This window comes from Rhea americana, unplaced genomic scaffold (genome assembly GCF_003343005.1).
Source record: "Rhea americana isolate MKP2758 unplaced genomic scaffold, rheAme1 scaffold_70, whole genome shotgun sequence".
NCBI classification, from domain to species: Eukaryota; Metazoa; Chordata; class Aves; order Rheiformes; family Rheidae; genus Rhea; species Rhea americana.
The window spans coordinates 238,094-261,906 of NW_028186868.1; the positions used below are offsets into that span (position 1 = coordinate 238,094).

The window sequence follows — 23,813 nt, forward strand, 5'->3', positions numbered from 1 at the left end:
TTTAAAAGCAGTTTGGTGATTATAACTGCCAGTTCTACTAGGACATTTGTAGCCACCTACAACATAACTTGGCTTCTCTCCTCATTGCCTTGCCACTAACCACGATGTTAGTGCTTAAAAGCTTTGCTTAAAAGCTCTCACTTACCTGAAAAGCTATTCAGATTCTGAACTGTACTGCCAGTACAACTCTCTCCCATTAACTAAACATGTTGCATGCAATTAGTAATTAGCAATAAGTATCCTTGAGGTGTGGGCCTAGTACCTGGTTTGCTACCAGAAATGCCATTCCATAGCTGCACAGAGTTCATGCTCCTTCCACTCAGTATGGTCTGCATTGTAACACTTCCAAGTCTGTGTGGCCACATATGGCTATGCATACAAAACAGAAAGTTACTTGACAGTGTAGCTTCACGTATTGTGACTACATTAGTCCTATCATTCTGCTTTGGACCTAATGTACTAGGCACTACATCCCACAAAATAACTAGAAACTGAAAAATATCTTCCTTTAAATACAAGAAAGAAGGATGCATCTGTCRCGCAAACTATTCTAGAAACATGTAACAGTAGTTAGCAAAAGTCATTATATTAATGCATTGGCCAGTAGTGTTAAATTCAGTCGGAAAGTAAATCTTACCATGACAGATGACATTCTCTTTGAAAAGTAGGTTAAACAGTGCACCTAAAACCATACCAGCAAAATATTGGTCTAGAAAATCCATCAGAGCCGTGATTTGCAAGTATCAAGCTGTAGGATATTGTGTTTTGCAGTTCAGTCTTACATGAAGAAGGCCAAGAGTTAACMATTGAAGATGTGGAACACTTTAGCCCTTAGTGCTTCAGCACTTCATTATTAGATGTGAACTCATATCAGTTCACTAATTCACTCATAAGGAGATACTGACATTAAAGTGATTGTGATCAACARTGGCCCAGAACAGAAGCAGCAACTGATAAAGCAGTATTGAATGTATGATGTGTGAAATATAGATGAGGCAAGTCTGTTTTCCCAGATTTTGCCTGACAGACTGCTGACAACATCAGGTGAACTGAAAAAAGGAACAGTTATCTTCTCTGCTGTGTGTAAATGTTGATGGCCCAGATAAATGCAGTCTTTTCATTACTAGTAAAGAAGAAARACCATGTCCTTTAAATAGTTCAGCCCACAAATGTGCTGCAATTAGTCTGTGAACTGGAAGATAGAGATGGTAAATGGGTTTTTGCAAAAAAATGAACATTTGACCAGAAATGGAAATGTAAAAAGTTTCATACTTCTCTGATAATGGACAATATTCCAGCTTTTTTTTCATTCCTAAAACCAGTAGACTGCGGTTCTCACTATTAGGCCTGCCTTATGTGGGTTTTATRTGTGAAATGTCGCTGTAGTCTGTACATTCAGTCAAAATCAGTGGTGTGATCCAGAGGGCAAAACTAATCTGGGATAAAGTGTGGAATCAGTATYATCTAATTTTAGGCATTTACTTTAGGCTGAGATGAATCACTACTTAGAAGCTCAGCTTTTTTCCATTTGAACTGTGAAGGCAGTTCACTAGGTCAGACATTGACATCATTTGGTCAGATAGATGTAYGGCAAGGGCTATGAGATTTAACTATGAAATTCAAGTTTATTCTTTCATCATAACTGTAGTGTAGCTGGATCTCAGGGCTATGCCTATGTGCACGCCCACAGCACTTATGTTACTAATTCTCTGGATGACCTTGAAGGCTAGTCATCTGCACAGATGAGATAATGGACTTGTTTGAGACACTGGGTCACACTGGAAATAGGTGACTGAGTGACCAGCTAGCCACCTGCACAATGACTTTTTGACTGATTGTCACAGAAGTGCTCTCAGTGGCAATTTCAAACAGTTCCAGAGGTTTCCCCAGGCAGCTCTTCTGTGCCCAGACCAATTTGTATATGTAAATGTATTGATTAACATCTCAAGTGGAGAACTGGGTTGTCCCAGAGATTCCCAGATAGTCTCTGCTGCAAAATAATCAATTCTACATAGATAAGACACTTGTAAATAGTCAATGGAAATTGTTCTTGCAGAGGTAGAAATGTTCATATAGGACAGCCTTTTGTACATATTTCCTATAGTTAGGAGATGATTGCTATATAGTTTAAGATAATATATATTAATTTATCATGCATGTGCTGGAGGCAGGACCACAAACCAGCTTATAAGAATTGGGCAGAACAATGTTTCAGGGAGTCTCATCCAACCAGCTAAGATATCTTTGCAAGGACTGTTGCAATGGAGACTCCCTTCAACATCCAGACAGCAACCAATTTTACTGTTTGAGAGATTGGAGCACAATCACAAGAGTTACCCTAAACCAAAATCCCAATACTAGGTTAGGTTTTTTAACAAATACAGGTTAGTGAGTGTCCATGTAACAGATGACGCTAAAAACATCTACAGTAACAATCTCATTTTTTTTATCAGTGGAAGCTTTTCCAACATAGGATAGCATTAGTAGGACCATATCTATCACACATGGCCATTAACCAATTTTGGAAACATGTTCAAGCAAGTCCTTCCAATAGAACTGCAGAAAACCTCCTGCTGAACATGGGAAGGAGGGATTGACTGAGAAGTGGGAACATGCAGGTTAATGCCTGAGGAACAGATTGTTGGCATCAGCGGGAGAGGGTAACAGCAATGATAATGATATTGATAAAGCCTCAAATAACAAAACTGACTGGCACTCTCCAATGTTCCACAACCTTCCTTGCCAAGCAGTTGCACTGGATGTTGCAGAAGTATTCATCCAGAACTGTTTATTTTCACAAAACTAGTAACTATCTACTGACTATCATTGATTATAATAATTACGCTATATTTGCATTGCACTGCATGCAGATTATGTAGTGTTTAAAGGCAATACATGATTGTTTGTCTGGTAAAGTAATTCATTATATACCTCAGAGGCAGACATACAAAGTCATAAAGCAGACATACATTACTTTTCCTCCTTCATTTTCCATTTTATACTTCTTGTTAATATAATACAGGASAAGAAACACAGCATCTGTTTTTTTTGGCATTAAGGTGTACAGTAGTAGGTATTTAATTACAGTGTCTTTACAGCATTATGTTTTTGATCGTGTTTTGCCATGTTACGGTGGGTTTGCAATACTCCTGCATTTCACCAACCTTATGTCTTTCTGTGAATTATTTTACTGTACATGTCAGTGAAATAAAACACMTAGATTACTGCCATTCTTGCTGTCCTTTCCCTTTCTTTAAAGAACAATTTTTWAAAAAAGAGAAAATGTGAATTGCAGATTTTGAAAACCAAAGCATATAGACCAAACATTATATAGATTTCCGTAACTTACTTACATTACRTAGTTTTAGACCTGAATTTACTTCTTCCCACATTAAGATTTTGTGCATTTGCTGATGAACATAATAAATGCTAGGGACCTGTAATATTCAGGTGATGAAATATGCTTGTGCTTGTGACAGAAAGCTACCATGCTAAGAGTTGTGTGGTGTTAACCTTCCTTTGTCCATAGTTTTCAGTGCTAATGGCTGGATATTAACAAACCAGTTTTTGTAAGCCAAGATATTTTCTTTCAAACTGGTTGGGAGGAAATCAGTATCCACCAAGAAACAAATGGTAATTCAAACTCCCCAGCACAGTGGAACCTTTGTAGAGTGGTCAAAACCTATTCATACGGACAGAGTAGCCTAAGTATTACTTCCTCTGACCTCCTGATTCCTGTTATACACAAAAAGCCATGCACAATTGCAAATTAAAGATTAAAAATATTTTCCATTATTATTCAGACCTAGAATATGAAAAAATAATTTTACGTGAAATCACAGTGAATCATAAGTTTGTGGCTGTTCAAAACAGTATTCTATTAAAGGAAKGTCCATCTAGTTTTGTAGAAATCAGTGTGGTCAGTCAGAAATCTGTCATGGGAATAACAATTATAGCTGCTTTTACAGRCTTTGAGTGATTGTTATGTGCTTAGTGGTAGCTAGTCTCACCTGTGCTTTGACTATAAAGCCAAGAGGCCAAAGATGGAAGAGTTTTTTGCAGTTACACAGTTTTTGTGTATTTTCTCCTAGGATTTTCAGATATTGTCCATTAATTTAAGACTCTAAATTGTAAGAGACTGATATCCTGGGATGAAGCCCAGTGCAATGCAAAAAGGTGCAGTATTTCCTGGGCCTCTCTCAGGCAGAGTCTGCCTACTGTGTTATATTACGCAGTGCTTCTACTGCATGTCCCAGGGTAAATTCTGAAATCTCCAAACTAATTTTAGTTAGTCACCCATGTGACAATTTAAACTARATATTCCAAAGGAAATCCTCTTGCTTTATAAATCTCGTTTCATTTCCCTGCTGGTGTTASTGTCTTGGAATCACTGGAGTTCTTTGTTTATTTTCTAACTTATCTCTAACATTTGTGAGCTTCTTTGTAGCTCTACTTTTTCTTGGTTTAAGGAGAAAGCATTACAGTCATTTTGATCTACTTCCTCCAGGAAGTCAGAGTAACTGTTCTTTATATCATACCTAAAGTGAGGAGTATGGAGCCAACTGTCTTCGACTACCATCACCAACATCTGTATCACTGTAGCTGACTCTTCTGTGACATTTCAATAGCAAGGACCTCTGTTTGGCACTCAGCTTCTATAATGTCACTCTTACTGTAGCAACGTGTGCAGCACCTTCAAGGAAGGGAGTTTTACTAGAGGATGAGAAAAGATAAATGGCTGCACATGAGATTTTTCAAAGATGATTCTGTTTTACTAAAATTGTCCAAGGTGCCCTGGAAAAAGATAAAATAAAAAAAACAATGTGACTGCTGTGACTACTGTTTGTACTGTGTTTGCTTAGTATGGCAGCTGCCTTCTCAGAACTGTGTCATCCTTCCACGAGGAATGGAAGCATTTTGCTGTAGTAACCTCACTTTTTTTTTCTTCCCCAATCAAAACAGTTTAACATTTTGAACTGCTTTAGACTGCAGTAAAGGGTCTAGATTGTGTATTGTCTGTAGTTGCTGGATAAAGTTAACAGTCCTCCTGTGTTCTAGCACAATTCCTTTTTCTTGTCACTAATAACCAAAGATCTGGGAAGACAAATAATGACTATGGTCTTGAATCTTAAAGGCTTTTCACATGCTTGTGGGGAAAACTCTCTCCCATAGGGCAGGGCATCTGATTGCTGATAGGACAGCAGTGACTRTTCAAGGCATTCCTTTCCAGAATTGTTATTAATCTCAGCATCTTTTAAAAATGTTTAGTGATCCTTGCTTTTGGATTTACAAAGAACTGATGTGCAAATATTTCCGTGTCTGATTGATAAGCATGCTGAAGGACTCCAAGAATATGCTTAATTACCACCAGGGAGTTGGATTTGTGAGAACTCATCATCTGTAAAGTACTAAGCTCTAACTTGTTTCTGAGAAACAGAAGCTTGGCAAGATAGTTCAGACGGAAGCTCCTCTTTCTCATTCAATGGCYGAGTAGTCTGTGTAGGCAGAAAGGATTCTGAAGGTCAGGGATCAAATGGTAGGTCTTATGAGGAGAAATTATGTTTCTCATATCATAGTACACCTCTTTGTGTGACAGTTTTTCCCAGCATTGGCAGTTATAAGCTATGATGTGTGTCTAACATAGCATTGACACACTCTGAAGTCTGAAGAAAAGTGAACTGAAGTCACTCATGATCTCATAAGTCTTCTGTGACCATCCCAGCCTAGGCAGAGAYGTTTACACTAATTTGGAGTATGTGTATCTGCTTTAAAGGGGGACTTTATATTTAGGTTATTCGTTAGAAGCCACAGGTGATACCTCTTTTTGAATCACTTGGTGTGAGAATATTTGAATTTCTAAATTGTGAAATTTCACTTTTCAGCTCAAGCTGACTTCATCCTGCAAAAGTTTTATTTCACAAAGGTAGGATGATGTCTAGGCCTCACCTATTTGGTAACAAGGATGAAATCTCAGCAATGTTTAATCTGCTGATAGTTTTCTCATATACTATTCCATTGTTTTCAGTTTTGACGCTTTTCCACGGTTGAATGGATTCCATTTTTTTCTGATACAACTAAAAGCCTTCATAAAATGGTTCCAGTTGTATTATTTTAATCAGCAGTTTACRATCTGTGCTCACCTGTCGATCTGCCTGCATTTCTTATCTGATGGTCCTTAGGAGAAACTGCAAGGTTACATGGAGTTAGAATAACACAAGTGGCTTTAGCTAACCTCATACCAAAGTTTCAAGAAGGATAAGCARTATATGACTACTTAGTGCTTCCTCTAAACACCATTTGTGTGACTTCATTGTTATCTGAAATAGTATTTGACCAATATTTAACCAGAACCTAGGCCAGAAGCTAAATTGATGTCACTAAAATCAAGCTCTATATTCCATGCTTTGGAGGAGCCCAACTTTCACAATTAAGTCTTTATTTTCTTTGGTGTTTCTCTAGTTAGTTCTGTATTGTTTGAGAGATATCTTATCTCTTTCTAGTAACAAAGAAAAATAGCACTTTTTTACTATTTCAGTCAGTGCTTCTTTTATTAGGATATTGTTAGTATTGCTTGCTCATAATTGTAGTGCATTCTGTCCTGTATTACCCTTTTTGTCCCAGGTGCAGCTTTTTAGTCTCCAGGAGCATTGATCTATTATAATATTTACCATTGGAGAAAAGAACATTTCTTGATGTAATTTTTACTCTCTTGCAGCAATAATTGCGATATAATAGGTCCCCACTCACCTGTCCTCCAACCCAGCAGGATTGAAGATGTTTTTTTTTTTCTGCTAATTTACTTTTGCTGAAAATAACAGACCTAATAATTCTTCATGGTATACATCATCTATCCCACCAGCAGGAGGTGCCTTCCACCCACTAGTARGTTTGTTTCTTGGTGCAGCATTTTCAGCTTTCAGCTGAAGTTCCATTATTCTTCTTCTGAAGGTAGAAAGTACAGCTCTGGAGTATGGTGATTTACTGGTGAGATGTTGGGTGCTAGCTAGTCATTTCCTCCTGAATAGYAGAACGCATCCCTTTTTTTATGTTTGTTTACCATGTTTTAACCTCACATTAGGATTTCAGAGGTCTATTTATAAGCTGCCTTCATTCCTTATATCAGCATCTTCTGCAACTCTCTGTTGCGCTGAGGTACATTGTGTGGGGTACAAATAGGTCTAGATTTTTCAGTTCTTAAATGAGTAGGAAGTCTTTTCCTCAACCTTCATATTTTAGACCTACAGTTTTCTAACAGACACTATTTGTTGAATACTAACCACTTGTCTTCTTTCATCGTCCTAAGTAAAAGACTCTTGCCCAAAATCCAATAAGGAAAAAATCGCACTTCAGATGCATTTCTGTAACAGAGTGAGGCTGTTGTCAACCCAATGTAACATGCATTTATACTGGAGATGATGTCACTCTGCATTCTGATGACACATTTGTTTAACATCCTAACATCATGTGAAATATAGATTAGATGTCTTTGAACTTTGACCCCAAGAGCCACAAGGAAATTTGCCAGAACATATAATGGCTGCAGMTAATTTGCATATATTTGCATACTTGCTAAAATTGAAAAGCTGGCAACTATAATATCTTCATGGATATGTATCTTCCCTAACGGATTGGTACAAAGAGCTTRTTGATTGAGTTCACTAGCAATTAAAACATGCAGTTGATCTTTCTTATCTTTCCATACAGGTGAAAGGAGAAGGGCAGCCATGAGTTGCTTTTGACCACTGGCCAAATTCTAGCCAGATCTGTCTATGTGTCAGCCTTTAGCAGGAAGCTTTGGCTTCCTCCTTTATATCTAGCCCAACTCCCTTGTATCTCTTTTCACTCATTCACTGCCAGGAGGGAAAAAAAAAAAAATCTTCATCTTACTATGTGGGTAAGACTTGCACTTTGGCCTCTGCTGGAAAAGTAGGACCAGGGAGCTGGTGATTGGTTCATTCTCTTTGACCCTCTCTCTTAAGATTGCTCTGACTGTGGTGGGTCCTCCACCTTTGACTGCCACGCTGTAAAACAGCTGTTGAGGTGAGGTCAAAGGCCCCAAAGGAATAAGAAACAGCAGTAATTGAGACTGGCCACTTTTTCCTTTTCTATTCTCCAGCCTCATCATGTACAATGGAGGGAATTAAAAAAAAAGAGAGAGAGAGAGAGAGTATTCAGAATTTTGGGGATAGCATGAAGTAGTGGAGAGAATTAAAAATGCCTTGGATTGGGGATTAGAATTACAATCAAATGGAAATTGGCCATCTGAGTTTGRTGAGGCTAAGCAAAGAGGAAGAAATGTAAACCTTGTAGAGGAAAGACAGAGAAAGACCTAAGAGGATGGAAATAATCCTTAAAGATCCCAGTAGGTCAATTACTGTTGGTCATTTGTTTTCTGAATCAGCTGTATATCTGAGTGTCTTGTCATCTAAATGGCAGAGACAAAAAAACCCCACTCCATTATATAACAGTCTGCAGTTTTATCTATTTAAAGCATGTTGTTCAAACATGCAGCATGGCCTAACTCTTGGCACCCTCAGTTAATTTCATTATTAAATAAGTCRTTATTGAAAAAGCATTCTTAAATCACATTTTTCCCACTTATTTGCCCTTTCTGTATATGTGTGTACTGGTGAGAGATTTCGAAAGGAAAAAAAAAAAACAAGAAAAACAAGCATCATCATCAGTCAGACTGAGTTACGGATTTTGTTAGAAAGAGAGGAGAATTAATTTGCATTTATTCTTCTGCTTCACTGTCTGCTAATGCAGATTTGGGAAGTTTTGTTTATTCTATCTTTTTCATATCTTATCTTCCTTTCCAGATGTGGCTTGCTCCATCGTTTCTGCATTTGCGCTACATTATCTAGGACACAGAGGTTCAGATAATCATACATTTCTGTCTCAACCTTTTCACTCACTGCTGTTTGTATCCAGACTTGTTGCATATGTGTGTGGAAGATATCATCTGTTCATAAAGCAAGAGATGAAGCAGAATTTTATTAGTTATTGGTACTTTTATAATGAGTAAGAACAACAGCAACAAAGGCTAACAGATAGATAGAAAAATAATTTTAGAAAAAAATGTATAAATTCTAATCTCCTTACAGTTGTTTCTCAATGTGAATTACTTTTTCTTTTCTTTCTTTCTTTTTTTTTTTTTTTTTTTTTTAATACTCAGGCACAAGAAATTCTAAATCTAGAAAGTTATACAATGTCGCTTGATTTCTGGTTTCCTTGACAACCATTCATATAAATAGTAAGGACTTGTTATGGGAGAGAGTATCAGTATAATCAAAACCTGTGAATCACCTGGGAAAAAATCACATTCAAAGTTAAAGTTGTAAGTTATCCAGCAAACATTAACAGAAGAGTCTATTTTAGTTTAAATCATGTTTGCTGGATACTTGACAAAAATGAAGCAAAGACAGTGGATTTCCAAAGGTGAAATGCAAGGAGATTTCTTTTGGCATTCCTATTGAAGAAACTGCTACAGGTGGCAGCCACCTTCTTCCTCCTGGGTTCTTTGGTCACTCAGAGTTGGTCTCAGTCTCTCTCTTCTGATTCTTATTGTTTTTAATTACCTGCAAAATCAAATACAGTGTGCTAAAGATAGACACAAATGTCACCCATATTGAATTTTAACCAGCTGTTCTCTTCCTTTCTCAAAAATTCAGTTAACTCAGCCTCAGCAATAAAATGTTGATCTTGATCTCTGAAGAGCAACAGAGTGAGAAAGAGAATCAGCCAAATGTCTCTGCCAAGAGTTTAAATACTGTGAGGCATGGACAATGTGAGATGGGAAAGACTATCCTGGAACTAACCCTGATCTATGTTAGTGCTGCTGGAATTGTGAGCGTGTTTTCATGAATATGAGAATAGGCATGGGAAAATTCACAGCAGAAAGACRTTGTTCCTGTATGAAACTAAAAAACAGTGATGCGAAAAAGTGCACATCAAGAAAAGTTCCTATTTACAATTTTGTCAACTTTCTTGAGCTTTGTACTGCAAATTCTTCTTATTTTATTTTTTTTTAAGGCTTAGTAAAACGATGGCTGTTAAAATGGTGACAGTATTTTCCTCCAGTTTAGAAACTACGTGAAAGCCACAGTTCTAGTATCTTTCTAATTCTAATATCTTTGCCTTAAGTCGCATACTTTTAGGAACAATTTTATCATTCCACTTTTCATATTCATAGCAGCAACAAAGTACTGAGCGAGTAATGAAAAAGCTATGGACAAAAGTTATCAACTGTGTCTGGGAAGATATTTATCCAATCTGATAAAATACATTTTTTATGGTCATCTGATTCACACATCAGAGTTTCCAGGGCTATTTCCTATGCCTGGGCCATTTAGAAGAGCTGCCTGATGTTAGCAGCTAGCAGAGAATTTGCATGTTTTTTTTTCACAGAGAACTCACTTGCTGTAAGTTCTGGCACCTAGATTGCACTGGTTTTCAGTTCATTGTAAGATACAGTTCAGAACGTTTGTGCAGATCTGCGGGATTCTCTGTGATTATACTGAAGCCAGAAAGTTTTGTTTTGCTTTGCTTTGCTTTGTTTTTTTAAGATTCTGAAGTGAAGTTCTCACTTGTCTGATACAATTTTCAGAAACGTGCCTTTGTTAAAGCTAATGAGAGCTACAAAATACTTCATGCTTTTGGAGATCCAGATATCCATCAGGTCATGCATTACGAAGCCTAAATTCACATTTCACTTTATTTCAATCAGTGTAGTCTAGAGACCAGTATAACAAAACCCAGCATGAGCACTTTAGGGAAAGAGCATTACTTAGAGTCTGCTCTTCCTGTTCTCCCCATCCTTTGCAGTCTTTTGACTCCTTGCATTTGCATTTGGTTCTCCCACCACAGTGAATCTACAGCCTTCATATTTGGGTGGCAGTAGCAACTGACTACATTTGAGTCTATTTGATCACCCTTATTAGCCTACCTCTSAGAGGGATAACTGAAAGTGTCATCCTCTGCCTCCAGGCCTGCAACTTCTCAACCTGCTGCATCAATCCATCCAGTCTGACCTTTAGGATTTTGCAAGGTATAGACACCAGTGATGCATTTGTGAAAGTCAGCTGAGCAGAAAGATGAAAGGATGTCTCTTATTTGGTGTAGGGAGGGGAACATTATGTCATTGCTGAGGATTGTTTTGATTGATTTTTTTCCGCAGTGTATCTAGGAAGATGCAGTGAATACAGTGAGAAGTCAATACAGTACTGAAGGTTGCATTTTTCCAATGTAAAGTATTTAAGGATATGCTRTCAGGGTAAACACATCAGCTAGACTTCCATCATCTTACCATGTTAAACAAGAAGCACTTTCTGTAGCTCAGGAACTGCTACAGTGCTATATTCTGTGAGACAGGGAGGAATTCTTTAAGAATGGGAAAATACATTGTTTAACAGGCAAGAAGGAGTTGTATGAACTGCAACCTATTTGTCAAGAAGAGTCAGGAAAGATTTTCTGATAGAGAGGTAGGAGTCAGCTCTGGTTAACCAGGGAAAGGTCGTATTTGAAAAAGAAAGGCAATCCCAGCTTTATGTAGCTGGCTAGCTGAAGCTCTGAGTGCTTTGTTTGATGATACTGTTATATACCCTGTCACAGTCAGAGCAGTGCATAGGAAGCCAAGCTGTTACCACTTTGCTGAACTTGGACCTTTAGTGCATATGAGAACATGTTAAGCGATGAGGGAGACCTGTGCAGTCCCACTGAATTTTAGTTTGGTTTTCCTTTAAGATCTTGAATKTTTGCTCTCCTTTCTGATTTTCCAAGCTAGATACCATTTTTATCTTACAGTATGTGCATGTAAATCCCAGCATTACTGCAAGAGTGGAAATAAATTGTCTCTTTTCTTGAGCTTTACCTTATTGCTCTATTTATCATGATTTTGATAATGTAGCAACAAGAAGGGTGAGTGCAACAAAATCATACTCAAAAACAAGGTATCGTATTAGTATGTAAGACTGATGACCTTTAGGAGTAGAATGTTTAAATAGGAATGTAATGATAATTGAATTTAAATGATTGGGCTTCTAACAAACACTAAAATGTGTCCTACCCTGACACAAAACTTCAAAGTAAATTTTTTCTCCTCACTCATGCAGAGCACTTGCCCTGTTCTTTTTCACACTCAGTGTGATGACCAGTATCCATCCCCACACCCAACTTCCCACAGGCATCTAAGAGCTGTTATCTTTGTCTTTCTCCCAGTGAGGATAAGTAGGCAGCTGTTAATAAATGGAAAGTAAGACAGAGGAGAAAAAAGTATCCTAACTTTACRTGTACAGTGATGAGCTCTGAAGTAGCCATTACCACTCAGCAAAAAAAACTTGACCCATTGCTAGGTCTATGAAAAATAATTGAATCAATGCTTTCTAGCAGCTAGAAATTAAAAWCGAACATTAGGAATTATTAGGGAAGAAACAGATAAATGTAAAGAACAGTATTAAGCTATTGTGTARATATGTAAAGCACTACACCATAAATACTGCAAGCATTCCTAGTCCCTGTGTCTCAAAAAGATTTTTGTAAAACTAAAAAAGGAAGAAAAAAAAGCTGTAAAGGTTGATCCAGCATATGAAAAAGCTTCCATATGAGGAAAGACTGAAGCCTGGAAAAGAGATGACTGAGGAAGAATATGACAGAGGTACAGCATACCACAAAATGGCATGGAGAATCTAAATACAAAGTAATTGTGTATTCTAGCCTCTAATACAAAAGCTGAGGGAAGCCAAATGAAATTGGTAGATAGGTGCATACAAAAACAGGAGTTACAAATAAGCAGTGGAACTCTGCTGCAGAATGTAGTGATTGCTAAAATGTGCAGGACTTCAAAAATCAACTAAATTTATAGGTTAAAAATTCTTCAAATGCTATTGAAAAGAAAGATTCTACCTGTGGCTCAGAAAATTGCTGCAGATCATGGGATCATGGGTAGTATTGCTGTGTAATTTTCCTACTTTTATACTCTTCAGTAGGCACTTACCACTGTCCGCTATTGGAGGTAGGCTACTGAGCTAAACAGACTTTTGATCTGATACCTGAGACGCATTCCTAAGTCCTTTGTCCTCTTCCATTAATCACYTTCCCACTGTCATTCTATTTGTATTTATAGTGTCTTCTAAGMAAGACCAAGTCTTCTTCCCTTTCAAAAAGGTTAAAGTTACCTAATTACATAGAGATTTCACTTACAGCTAGACAGCAGTAAGCATTCAAATGGSAAGTCCAGCACAAATTATCTCATCAGCTGTTTGTGGGGGAAAAATAATAATAAACTTAGAAAAAAGAATCACTACAGTTCTCTGAGCAAGTACACTGCAAGAGTCTACTTCTGATTTAATGTATTTGTGGTGGTTTGGTAAAAGTGGTGTGCTCTCTGATCCCAGTGGTGGGCTGCCAGGCTCAGGTGTTCTTAAGAATAAATATACATAAAACCTATGGGAATGTAGTCTCTATACAATTCATTCATAAATAAAAAGGGAGCCACCCTTCTGCCCTCTACCATCATAGAAACAAGGAGATTTGATTTGATTTTTATGATATTTGTTTGTATTGCTTCTTTCTATAATAATGGCATTTCTGTTAACTCTAATGAAAATGTACATAATCATAGCAACTGTGAGAAAGCCAAGTTAGGCTGTCAGTAACTGCTATTCAAGACAGACAGCTTTGCCTAGAGATGATCTGAGTGGACATGGAGACTGTTGTTCTCAATTCCCTAGCATTTACCAGAATAGTCACATGTGCACAGCACTCACTCATGGATATATAATTTCAGTATGCATACCAAAAGGTCTAGATAGATTAGATAATTTAGTTTCTTTTCGGTCTTCAAGTATAGAAAAAATAAGGATGGTTCTGATGAAAGATATTTAATAAGATATTATTTCATTTAGCTTACTAATGGAAAAAAAAGAAGAATCAGTGTCAGCATCAGCAAAATGCCTTTCTTGCCTTTCCTCCTATGAACAAAAATCCAGATCTTAAGATCTAGAGATCTGAGATAAAGATCCAAGCTGTGCTGTTGGTACTGAGTTAAGAATTATACAAATGGCAAAATATGTCATACTATTCTGTTTCAGTTTCCTCTTTTACAAACTCTATGCTTTTCTATTCGTACTGAATCTTTTGGGAATATTTGTTCTCTGAAAGTAACTCTAATCTAGTTGTAAAGCAAATCATTCACAAATATCCCATATATGGACCATTTTTACTGTGCTAACAAAAAGGTATATTAAGGCTTACAGAAAATATTTAGACAATATTTAGAAAAATTAAATGGCTAAATGTCAACATTTATATCGAAGTGTGTAGCCTGAAAGTTGCTGAATTTTGCAAGAATTTATGCACGGACCAATTAATTAACTCAAATTCTGTCATTTTGTTACTACTGAATGCAATAGCRTTCTTCTATTTCTTTTAGTAAGACTGTATGTGATACAGAGAGAGTGACCATCCACAGTGCTGTTGTGTAGGGTAAGGAGTTATCCTTGGCATGATTTTGCAAAGGTTACATTATTCATGAATAAAGAGGCCATGAAGAAATTATGCTGGGGAATAATTAGGACCCCTGTTTATGTCTTAGTCAACTCTACATCAGAGGGGGAGTAAGCTTGAGATACATTGAACCAATTGACAGTTCAAGCTTCATCACATGCTCAAATCGAACACATGCTTGCAGCTCTGATAGACCATTTGGAATAGGGACTGCTGCTGTCATTTTCAAAAGCAAGACATGAGGCTTTGTTTCTGAGTGCCMGGTCTGAATGAACAGCCAGATGAGGATCTCCTCCTTGCAGTGATACATTGCAATGGTATTAGGTGTTGGGAATCCTGAGACCAAAGAAAGTAATGGCTTCTTGTAGGTGACTCTTATGTTTCCAGCCCCCTCTTCCCTTCCCTGCTTGTCTCAGGCTATCCATGAGTCCTCTGAATCCCTGCCTTTTTAGGCTTATTTGCATAAACATATTAGAATTTATTCTATAGCAATATTGCATTTGCACTAATTAAATGAGGGACACGCCATTCAAAGTTAATAACTTATGGATGGGTAATAATAAAAGCAAGCTCAAGTCTCTAAAATTACATTAACTTTTTTATTACGTCAATATGACTGGAGAGCTGGTATCTGTGGCTGCTGTAGCACAAGGACCTCAAGTGGTGAGTTCAGGATGACATCCAGAGTATGGGATCACTGACACCCTGATGGAATGGTCCATTTTTAGGGCCATCATGTAAGAGAGCGAACTGAGACCAGACATATCTAGAGTTTTCAGTTCGAAATTGATCTCAGTTTTACACATAGAAAAAATAATAATTCTGAGGAGCATTGAGGTTCATTTGTACTTAGAGACTTCATATTGGCATGTATCTAGATTTCTTTTCTGAGCACCAGACACATTACAGTGGGAGCAGGTTAGCAAGAATGAACTAAGAATGACAGCTCTTCAAGCCCATGAATTAAAGYATACTGTGTGTTACTTCACTCTAATTTCTTTAGTGGTGGCTTATMCCAGAGTACTAGAGTTCTTGCACAGTGTCACTTTCTTATTCTACTTTTGGTATTTAACAGTCCCATAGCACAAATACCTTGTATGCATGTAGGTAACAATGCCAATGAAATTATATGTGCAAGTGGTTACATCTGAATTACATACACAGACAAGAGAACATACAAATTGGGCAGTCAGGGTGAGGTACCTTTTAAAAAACAAAGATGTAAAATTTCATGCTTCAATTTCTACTTTCTCTATTCAGATTCATTTTAAGATCATCATGCTTTTCTTGCCATTCCCCRTAAAATTTTCACTTTCCCCTAAAATGTAGCTTAAATGTTTACTCCAGTATCTCTAGTCTTTTTAATGAACGTAGCAGTGGGGGGAAGGCCAGTCCCTGGTACAAGAACTGAGAATAAATTTGTGTGCTGTTTTAAAGCAAAAGGAGCAAGTCAGCTTACATCAGCACAGGCCTTGTTACTTTATATTCAAAAAGAGAAATGCACTCCAAGCAGCTATTATTAGCCTTTCTTCCACCACTCTTCCAACTTCCAAATAAAGTTTAGGAACCCATTCTACTACGTGAGGGTTTTCTTGAAGGATTTTGGAGGAAATGAGCTCTTCTGTGCAAAAGCTGTTTCATACAATAAACTTTACAATGTCAGTGAATAGATAGGAGACAGCTGAATAACAGAATAAGTCTTCCCAGTTTTATGAATGCACTTTGTTTCTATCTACCTTGTCCAAAGTGTAGCATGGTAGGCCAAATCCTGAAGTCTGACTCCACTCAAGTCCCCTGCAGGCAAAATACTAATTGAAGTTAAAGGGAACACCACTCGAGAGAAAACTTAGTAAGAATTTTCAGAATTTTAATGGATGCTCTTTAAAACATATAGGCRATAGGAACCACTCGTCAAAAACTTCTGCGCCCAATTTTCAGTGGTGACTTTTGGTATTTGAGAATTTGACTCTCACAGGAAGAAAATGAAACAGRGTTCAGGTTTCCTGGAACATCTTAGTGATATTGTAACAATTAATACTGAATTTAGTCTCCTAATTTATTTTTGAAGCTGTAGAAAGGTTTTGTTTAATCCTTATTAAAAAAAAAAATAAGTGTTTGGATGTGGTCCATTTTAAATATACAAATAAAGGAAAAATTATTAAAAATGTTCTTTCAGYTTCTCTACTTTTGAGCATGTCTGTGTAGTGTGACTAGTTACAAGTTAAAGATGTAAGGTTTAAGTAATACCTGAATTGTTAAGAAACAAATTTTATGGAATTTTGTGGTCTACTGTTCCAGATGGCTAGCATTTTGAAATTCTGACTTCCAAATCTGCAAAACATAAAAGGAAAAAACATATATTTGTTACTCCTACCTCTATGTCAGAAAATTCTGGGAATGGCAAACCTCAAAATTTTTGTTTTGTTTGAAAATGAAAGCAGTGTAGAATACATCTGGAATTTTGGATTAAATATTTATTTCAATTTTATCAGGACATACAYAGATATCTCAGAAAGAATTATACCAGGTTTGAGACGCTGATCTAATTTTAATTCTATTGTGTGAAGTAGTTGCCTCAAAGAACTTTTTTATTAAAAGCTTCAGAAATTTTAACATATTACAGAGCTTCTGAAATTAAATTAAAATTAAGATTCTAGATGACTGTTTCCACCTAGCATTTTATGRTTCGATATTGCTGGTCCTGAGAGATCTTCTACTATTACAAGAAAATAGTGTAAGGAAGAGTTTTTATTTTCAAACAACTCATCTCTAATGAAGCTTATTTTTTCTTCCTCTTTCTACTTTCCATTTCCTGTTAGTCGGAAGTGTCTTGGATCCCCAACAAACACTACTCTGGGATTTACGGGCTGATGAAGTTGGTTCTGACTAAGACGCTACCTTCCAATCTTGAGCGAGTCATTGTCCTCGACACAGACATAACATTTGCCACTGACATTGCTGAGCTATGGGCCGTCTTTCACAAGTTCAAAGGTATTCTAAAGATATTTTAATTTCTTGATTTATGAGGAGGGAGAATGGTTTGGTAAAGTAAGCAGTAGAGTGGGGATAAGAGGGCTACCTCAGATTTATTTGCTAAATATTTTCATTCTTTCATTTTCTGATTTTTGAATATAGTTGTTCCATTTATGAATCTGTTGTTCCATTGTCTAATTATTTGGGAGAGGTTAGAGCTTGAGAATACAGTATATTATAAAGAAAGAATTATGAGGATTCTCTACTGATGTATTATTCTAACTATCTGCAGTTATTCAACACACAGGAGAACTTATTTTATATTACTTTTTATTTATAAAGCCTAATTATTACTTTAAATATAACTTCTTCTTGCTACCACTGAAAATTAATGTATTAGGATGGTGTTTGGACTAGGAAGGAGGATGAATGGGGCAGATTTTTGCTTATGAATAGAAATGAATTATTACTTGCTCCTGTTAATGAGTTGATACAGAATTCTGGATCTGAAGTATCTGCCTGAAGTAGTTTTCTCTACCTATCCCTATTTCCCACAGCTCCTTGAAAATTTTCTTGGTAGTTTGATCAAGAAAGGACATTTTTAGAGTAACTCAGTAAGGAGATTGTTACAAAGGAGATTGCTGCCTTGTCACAAGCCAGAGACCTTTCTTAGCTAACACTTGCTACTGAAGCTACTAAATTGTCTTGCACTGCGKTGTTACCCGTTTTTCAGACTTAGAGGCATGCCCTATTGTTCTCCTGTTACCCTCACAATACATCCTGGAGTGCTGGTAAGTGCAGAGACACTACGCTKTGTAGGTTTACAGCCTTGCAGAACTGTAGCCTTGGTATTAGTCAGCTGTCTTTAAATCATCTTAAGCAAAACTCAGCCTAAGCAAATGAAAGTATTTATTTACAGAAGCCAAAATAGACCACCAGGTTACTGATAGAAAAGACAGTAGAGTACGTTTAATCTACTTATTCCATAGTGATATCCATAAGGTCTCTTTGCCTTTCCCAGTRTCTAATTAACAAGGCAGTAGCTGCTAACTTCAGATCTGTGGTCAAAGATTCAGTTCTAGTGCTTGCTTTTCAATGAATTCCTTTCTTTTCTTGGAAATATYGATATCCCTTCAACAGGCCAGAAGCAATCATGTTCTTACTTTACTGAACCATGCTTTTAAAGAAGCATATGAAGAAGAGGGGAGGCCTAAGATTGAAAAAAATATAAGCAGAAAAGATGGAAGATGGATGATTATTTGAAGCCAAAAAGTCAGAAGTCTCCAGACAGCTAGGCAAGATAGCTCAGCTGGTTAGAGCTGTGAAAAGCTCTAACACACACAGAGGCAGAATTATTCCTAGCCCTTGTAACGTACTTGTCATGATCCACATGTCAAAAATCAAACCAGGAAATTGTTTTAGAATGATTTTGTTAGTAGTCTAGCTGGTCTTTTGATCTGTGATGACCACCTACTTCTTTACTATATTTTTAAGCCTAGCAATAAATTCAGATTAGTGCCTACATCTACTCATCTCCCAGACCATGTCACATACAAAGAATTAATGGCACAATAATGGCACAATCCCATACCCCCAGGAGCTGAGTAGTGTGGGAGAGGACTTGAGAAAGTGTGTATGCCCGAAGTGACACTGTACTTTGGAGAGGGAAGAGAAGAGAAAGGRTCCTAGCCCATGCTTTTGCTCCAGCCTTTGTCACAGGTTAGAGATCCATTAGGAAAGTGAAACTCAGTGACAATGGATGATCTGGAAAGTGAGGGCAAGTAAGTTGGAGAGAGAATTCTATGGCCCTCAAAGGTCTCCAAAATCTAACTTTGACTCACGATCGCTTAGTAAAAGATTGCTTTAAATCATATKGTTATTCTTAGTTTGTTCTCTGTTTCTTTTTTAATTTTTTTTCTCCTGCTAATGTCACTTCAAATGATGTCTCATGTCATTAACTTCAAGTAACCCTCTAAAKTATCCTTTTAAACTAGTGTTCTAGTTTAAACCCTAGTTTAAACCTTGCTTTGCCCATCAGAAGTCCCAAGTAAGTTTATAAAGATTTCTTAGGGACAATGTAGTGTGTTGGTTGAAATGTTACTGAAAACATGAAACAAATAGCACTCCTGTGATAGGAAGTTGTAACCTCCATAGGAGCCTGACACTATACCCTACCCCAGATTGGAAGGTAATCTTAGAACCRCTGATTCTCCTTCAAGAAATGTTCACTCAATTTTTGGGTAGAATTGTCCGTTAAAAAACTGCTTTCACCTGAGATTATTTGAGCAAGCAAAAGACTTTACACAGCAAGCAGTGCAGGAAAGCAAAGGCTTCCTTCTGTGGGTTGCTGCTGGATAACAGGTAAGACTGTCCAGCATAACCTCTTCCAATTTCCTGCCATACAGAGAAAGAGAGAGAAGGTCCTAGAGTCTGTGATCCTTTCTGTGCCCAGGAAGACTTTTCTTTCCAGATGAACATAATGACTAAGAGAGAGTGGTAGCTTAGATTCCCTTTTTTCTAGGACAGTACTCTTGGAAGAAACTCAGACTCAGGACTGTCTTGTAGTTTAGCCAGGTCYGATTTACTGTGTGGAAAGGCAATGTTTTAAATAGCACCTGGGATATCCAATATTCCTGTTCCACAAAGGTTCTTCTTCCAGTCTTCTTCCAATAGTAACTTAATATTTTAGTTGCTAAAACTATTATTACATTCGTTCTGTAGATGGGAAAAAATTGAGTATTCATTTTTAAATTATTGTTCATTCTGCCCTTTTCTGATAACCTCTCTTCATCTGCCCTTATAATAAGTGTTCCAACTGTTCTGTATCTGAATGCACAAATTAAGCTTTTACAYAGGTGAATTTATTTGAAATTCTCTTCTTTGAAGTGACAACCTTAGGCTTCAGGAAAAATTCACACCTCTTTTCAGTAACCTGAAACACTGTCTCTCAGGCAATGTGATGTTCAAAGGTTTCTCTTTGCAATTATTGGGGCTTTATAATTATTACTACTTTTATATGAAAGTTTCAATCTTTATGCATAAATTTATTTTGGGGAACTATTTACTGAGATTTCAAGAGTCAGATCCCACTTTCCAGCTGGGATTTGGACATTTCTACTTTAGCCTCATTCTCYCTTGCTCTCCCAAAGATAAGCAGACTGTTTCTCTGGGACAGATACATACCTCCAAAATATTGACTTCAAAGGTGTGAGACTGCAGCCATTCTGGTAAAGATAGCTCATCATGCACCCTTCTGTCACTTAGTTGACACCGATTAGGTTTTCTATTCATCTTTCACTGGATTTTAACAGTTCTAAACTTGAGAAAGCATCTACCCTAAGGGCAGAAGAATGTGACTGTACATCATATGCATTTTTGGATAAACTGCTGCAAAGTGTTTAAGACAGCAAGGATCAGTGTAACCAATAGGCTTTTATTGCAGAAACTGTGTGAATTCTTCTGAGAAAGGAAACAGTCCACAGCTAGGCTCTCTGCCATCAATCTTAAAGTTCTTTTAAAGGCCACATCAGCTAATTGTTCTGCTATCCTTGCTCACTCAGCCTCTTGGTATTGAAATGTAGCTTCTTTCTTCCAGGCATCTGATTTTAACTTGAACTATTTGTTAAGTATGGATTCTCAAGACCACTCATTTTAAATGGCAGTGTGACTTTTKGGGGGATCTGATCTGAAAATCAAAATAATTATTTATGTTATGTATGTTCCAGTCAGGATCACAGCTTCTTTGTGCTGGGTGCTGTATATTTTTATAGCAAGAGACTTGTCTTTCTTTGTGCTTTATTGCTTAGTGTCAGGTGGCAATTCTTATCTCTACGTGGTTCTGCTAGGCCKTTGCCGTGTATGAGTCACAGCTGAGACCCACAAGTGAGATCTGAAATAGTCTATTATCTGAAATAATAGAGATCAGTGTTGAGGGCCTCTCTATTAGACTTAATACCATATCTAAGGCYATGGTATTTCTAAGCTGATGCAGTAACTCAGAGGCTATATTGAGCAGTGATGCCCTACTACTATATACATCAGTCTCACAACCCAGCTAGCTAATATAGTAAATATTGTAAGTACTTTTAGGCAGAGAGAGGTTAAGTAAATATTCTAAGTACTTTTAAGTGAGTGGTTAGTAAATAAGTAGTGTATTTCAAGTAATTCTGCATGTAGGTTCGGTTGTCCACAGAACTGTAACTACAATGACTGTTGGTCTGTGCAAATAAGTCTTCTCTGGAAARCTGGTTAAGGCATTAAAACAGAGTCACCTACCTGTGTTAACCAAGCATCCAAGAAGGAGAAAAGACAAGGTTGGCAGAGAGACTGAAATCGCCATAGTCATGCTTTACTTGGATAAAAACATGTAACAGAAGCTGTTTGCTTTGTGTCAGGAGCTCAAACAATGATAAAAATCAATACTGGCATCATAAATAYCAGAAAAGGTCAACAGCAATTGTGGTGAAGGATCAAGTGGCCACAACTGAAGATGAATTGGCACATAGTCAATCTCAAACTTTATGTTTGTAAACACTCAGTGTGTTGGTGCTTTGGCATATTGCTCTGCAGAATGCCTGAGGTGACAATTTAGGTTCATGCTATTTTTGCAGCTTCTCTAGGAAAACGTGCTAACAAGCGAAAAATCACAACCATCACAAAATTCARCATCTCCTATGTAGGAGTTTTAGTAATAATTTCCTACGAGAGCTATTATGTTTATAGCTGTAATATCAAATGCATGCATAACTTTCCATTTCTGTGTGATGTTAGTGTGTCAGAAAGTGAAACACTGAYGGCACCAGTGAGAGTCAGGCAGAGTCAGCAGGTGCTGTATAAATTTCTCTGAATTTGTGTCTGACAGTGAAGCATTGTCTTGATAAACTCTATCTCTCATAGGCATTAGTTCTTCTTCCACAAAGATTGTACATCTTATAGGTATGCTGGTCTTGTGGTGATGTAAAATATTCATTTGTTGCCAAGATGAAAATTTAAAATTCATTGTTGCCTGTGGCTGAAGCCAGGATTTGAACCACAGAATTGTTTCTCAGTAGGTTCTGTAGCTTAGTGTGTCAGTTTACACTCACTGAATCATTAAAGCTTCCATGGGTAGTTTTAAGACAGGATCTCTGCAGGCTGACATATTGTGTGCATTAAATCCTGCAGTGATCTTTCTGTTCATTCTGGTCAGTACAATAGGTTTCCATTTTCTTAATAATCAAGAGGAAAGCATTAGCAACATGCACCTCATTGTGTACAAAAATCCACAGTATGAGTCAGTCTTTTTGTGAAGGAAACAGGMTCACATTGTAGCAGAGTACATTAATAGAATTGTCAGGCAGCTATTAAAATAGCTTAAAATTATCTGGATTTTATAGGTGTCTAAAAAGGCTGAATGGCACTTGTCTTTGCTCGTGGAAGGAACATCTGATAGTTTCTGAAAGGCTTGTATAAGTATTTAATGGTTAGACTACAGTACATAGCTCATCTTAGGGTTATTCCACAAATGTTACAGATTTTTTCTTTGCAATGGTCCCAGTGGAGACTGTATCAGCTTATGATGTTCTATTCCTAATTATTACATCAAGCGTTTTCTTCCTTTCTGCTGCAGAGGTTTTGAAGCTTCATTGATAAAGAATCCTATTTGTTAGCTATAGTTAATAAAAATGCAGAGGTGTGGTCCTTCTCTCTGTCTTGATGCTACTGTATGACTTGCATATGAAACTATAGGAATAAACACCGAACATCAGTTTATCTTAGTGAAATGCCTAAGGAAGGATAGATTGAGGGCRTTTGGAAAAATGGCAAGCTTGTAACCATGACTGGAGATGAACTTTGCTGATTTTATTTTGGAGGGGGAGGAAGCAAAGAGATCAGACTTTCTAATTCTGTTGGTCAAAGAAAAAACACATCGTTCTCTCTGCACTGGTCTTATAAGATGACTAGTTGGAAGTCCTTTCCTTTTTTCTTTCCACCTATAATTGTCATTTTGCTGTGCCATGGTGTGTTATTATTAAGGAAGCAGCATGTAAGAAAGTTGACCTCAGTAAATGAGCTCCAAGGAAGAGAGTTTATTAGATGGATCAGCATGTGCACGTTCCAGTTTATGAGTTTTAATGTGAGAAGAGACATAATCAGAAAGTTGTGATTATGAATTACCCCCAAAATGGAATGGCCATGGTTTTAGAAATATCTGTAGTTCTTTTTTAGCTGAATAGTTCTTTGTCTGCTTCTACCACTAGAAAAAAATGTTTAGAGGTTAAAGGCCAATAGCATATAGAAATTGGTTGCAACTCATGGTGGGGGAGAGCCTAAAATGAAAAAAAGAAAAAAAAAAAAAA

At 37.1% G+C, this 23,813-nt stretch overlaps 1 protein-coding gene across 2 annotated transcripts in view; it reads left to right on the forward strand.

Annotated features, from left to right (window-relative positions):
- Positions 1 to 23,813, forward strand: part of LARGE1 (LARGE xylosyl- and glucuronyltransferase 1) — a 288,083-nt gene that overhangs the window by 163,359 nt on the left and 100,911 nt on the right. For both annotated transcript variants that reach the window (XM_085321682.1, XM_085321683.1), the window contains one exon: positions 17,322 to 17,493. In XM_085321682.1, the coding sequence (XP_085177808.1) occupies positions 17,322 to 17,493 (172 nt within the window). The remainder of the gene's footprint in view (positions 1 to 17,321; positions 17,494 to 23,813) is intronic.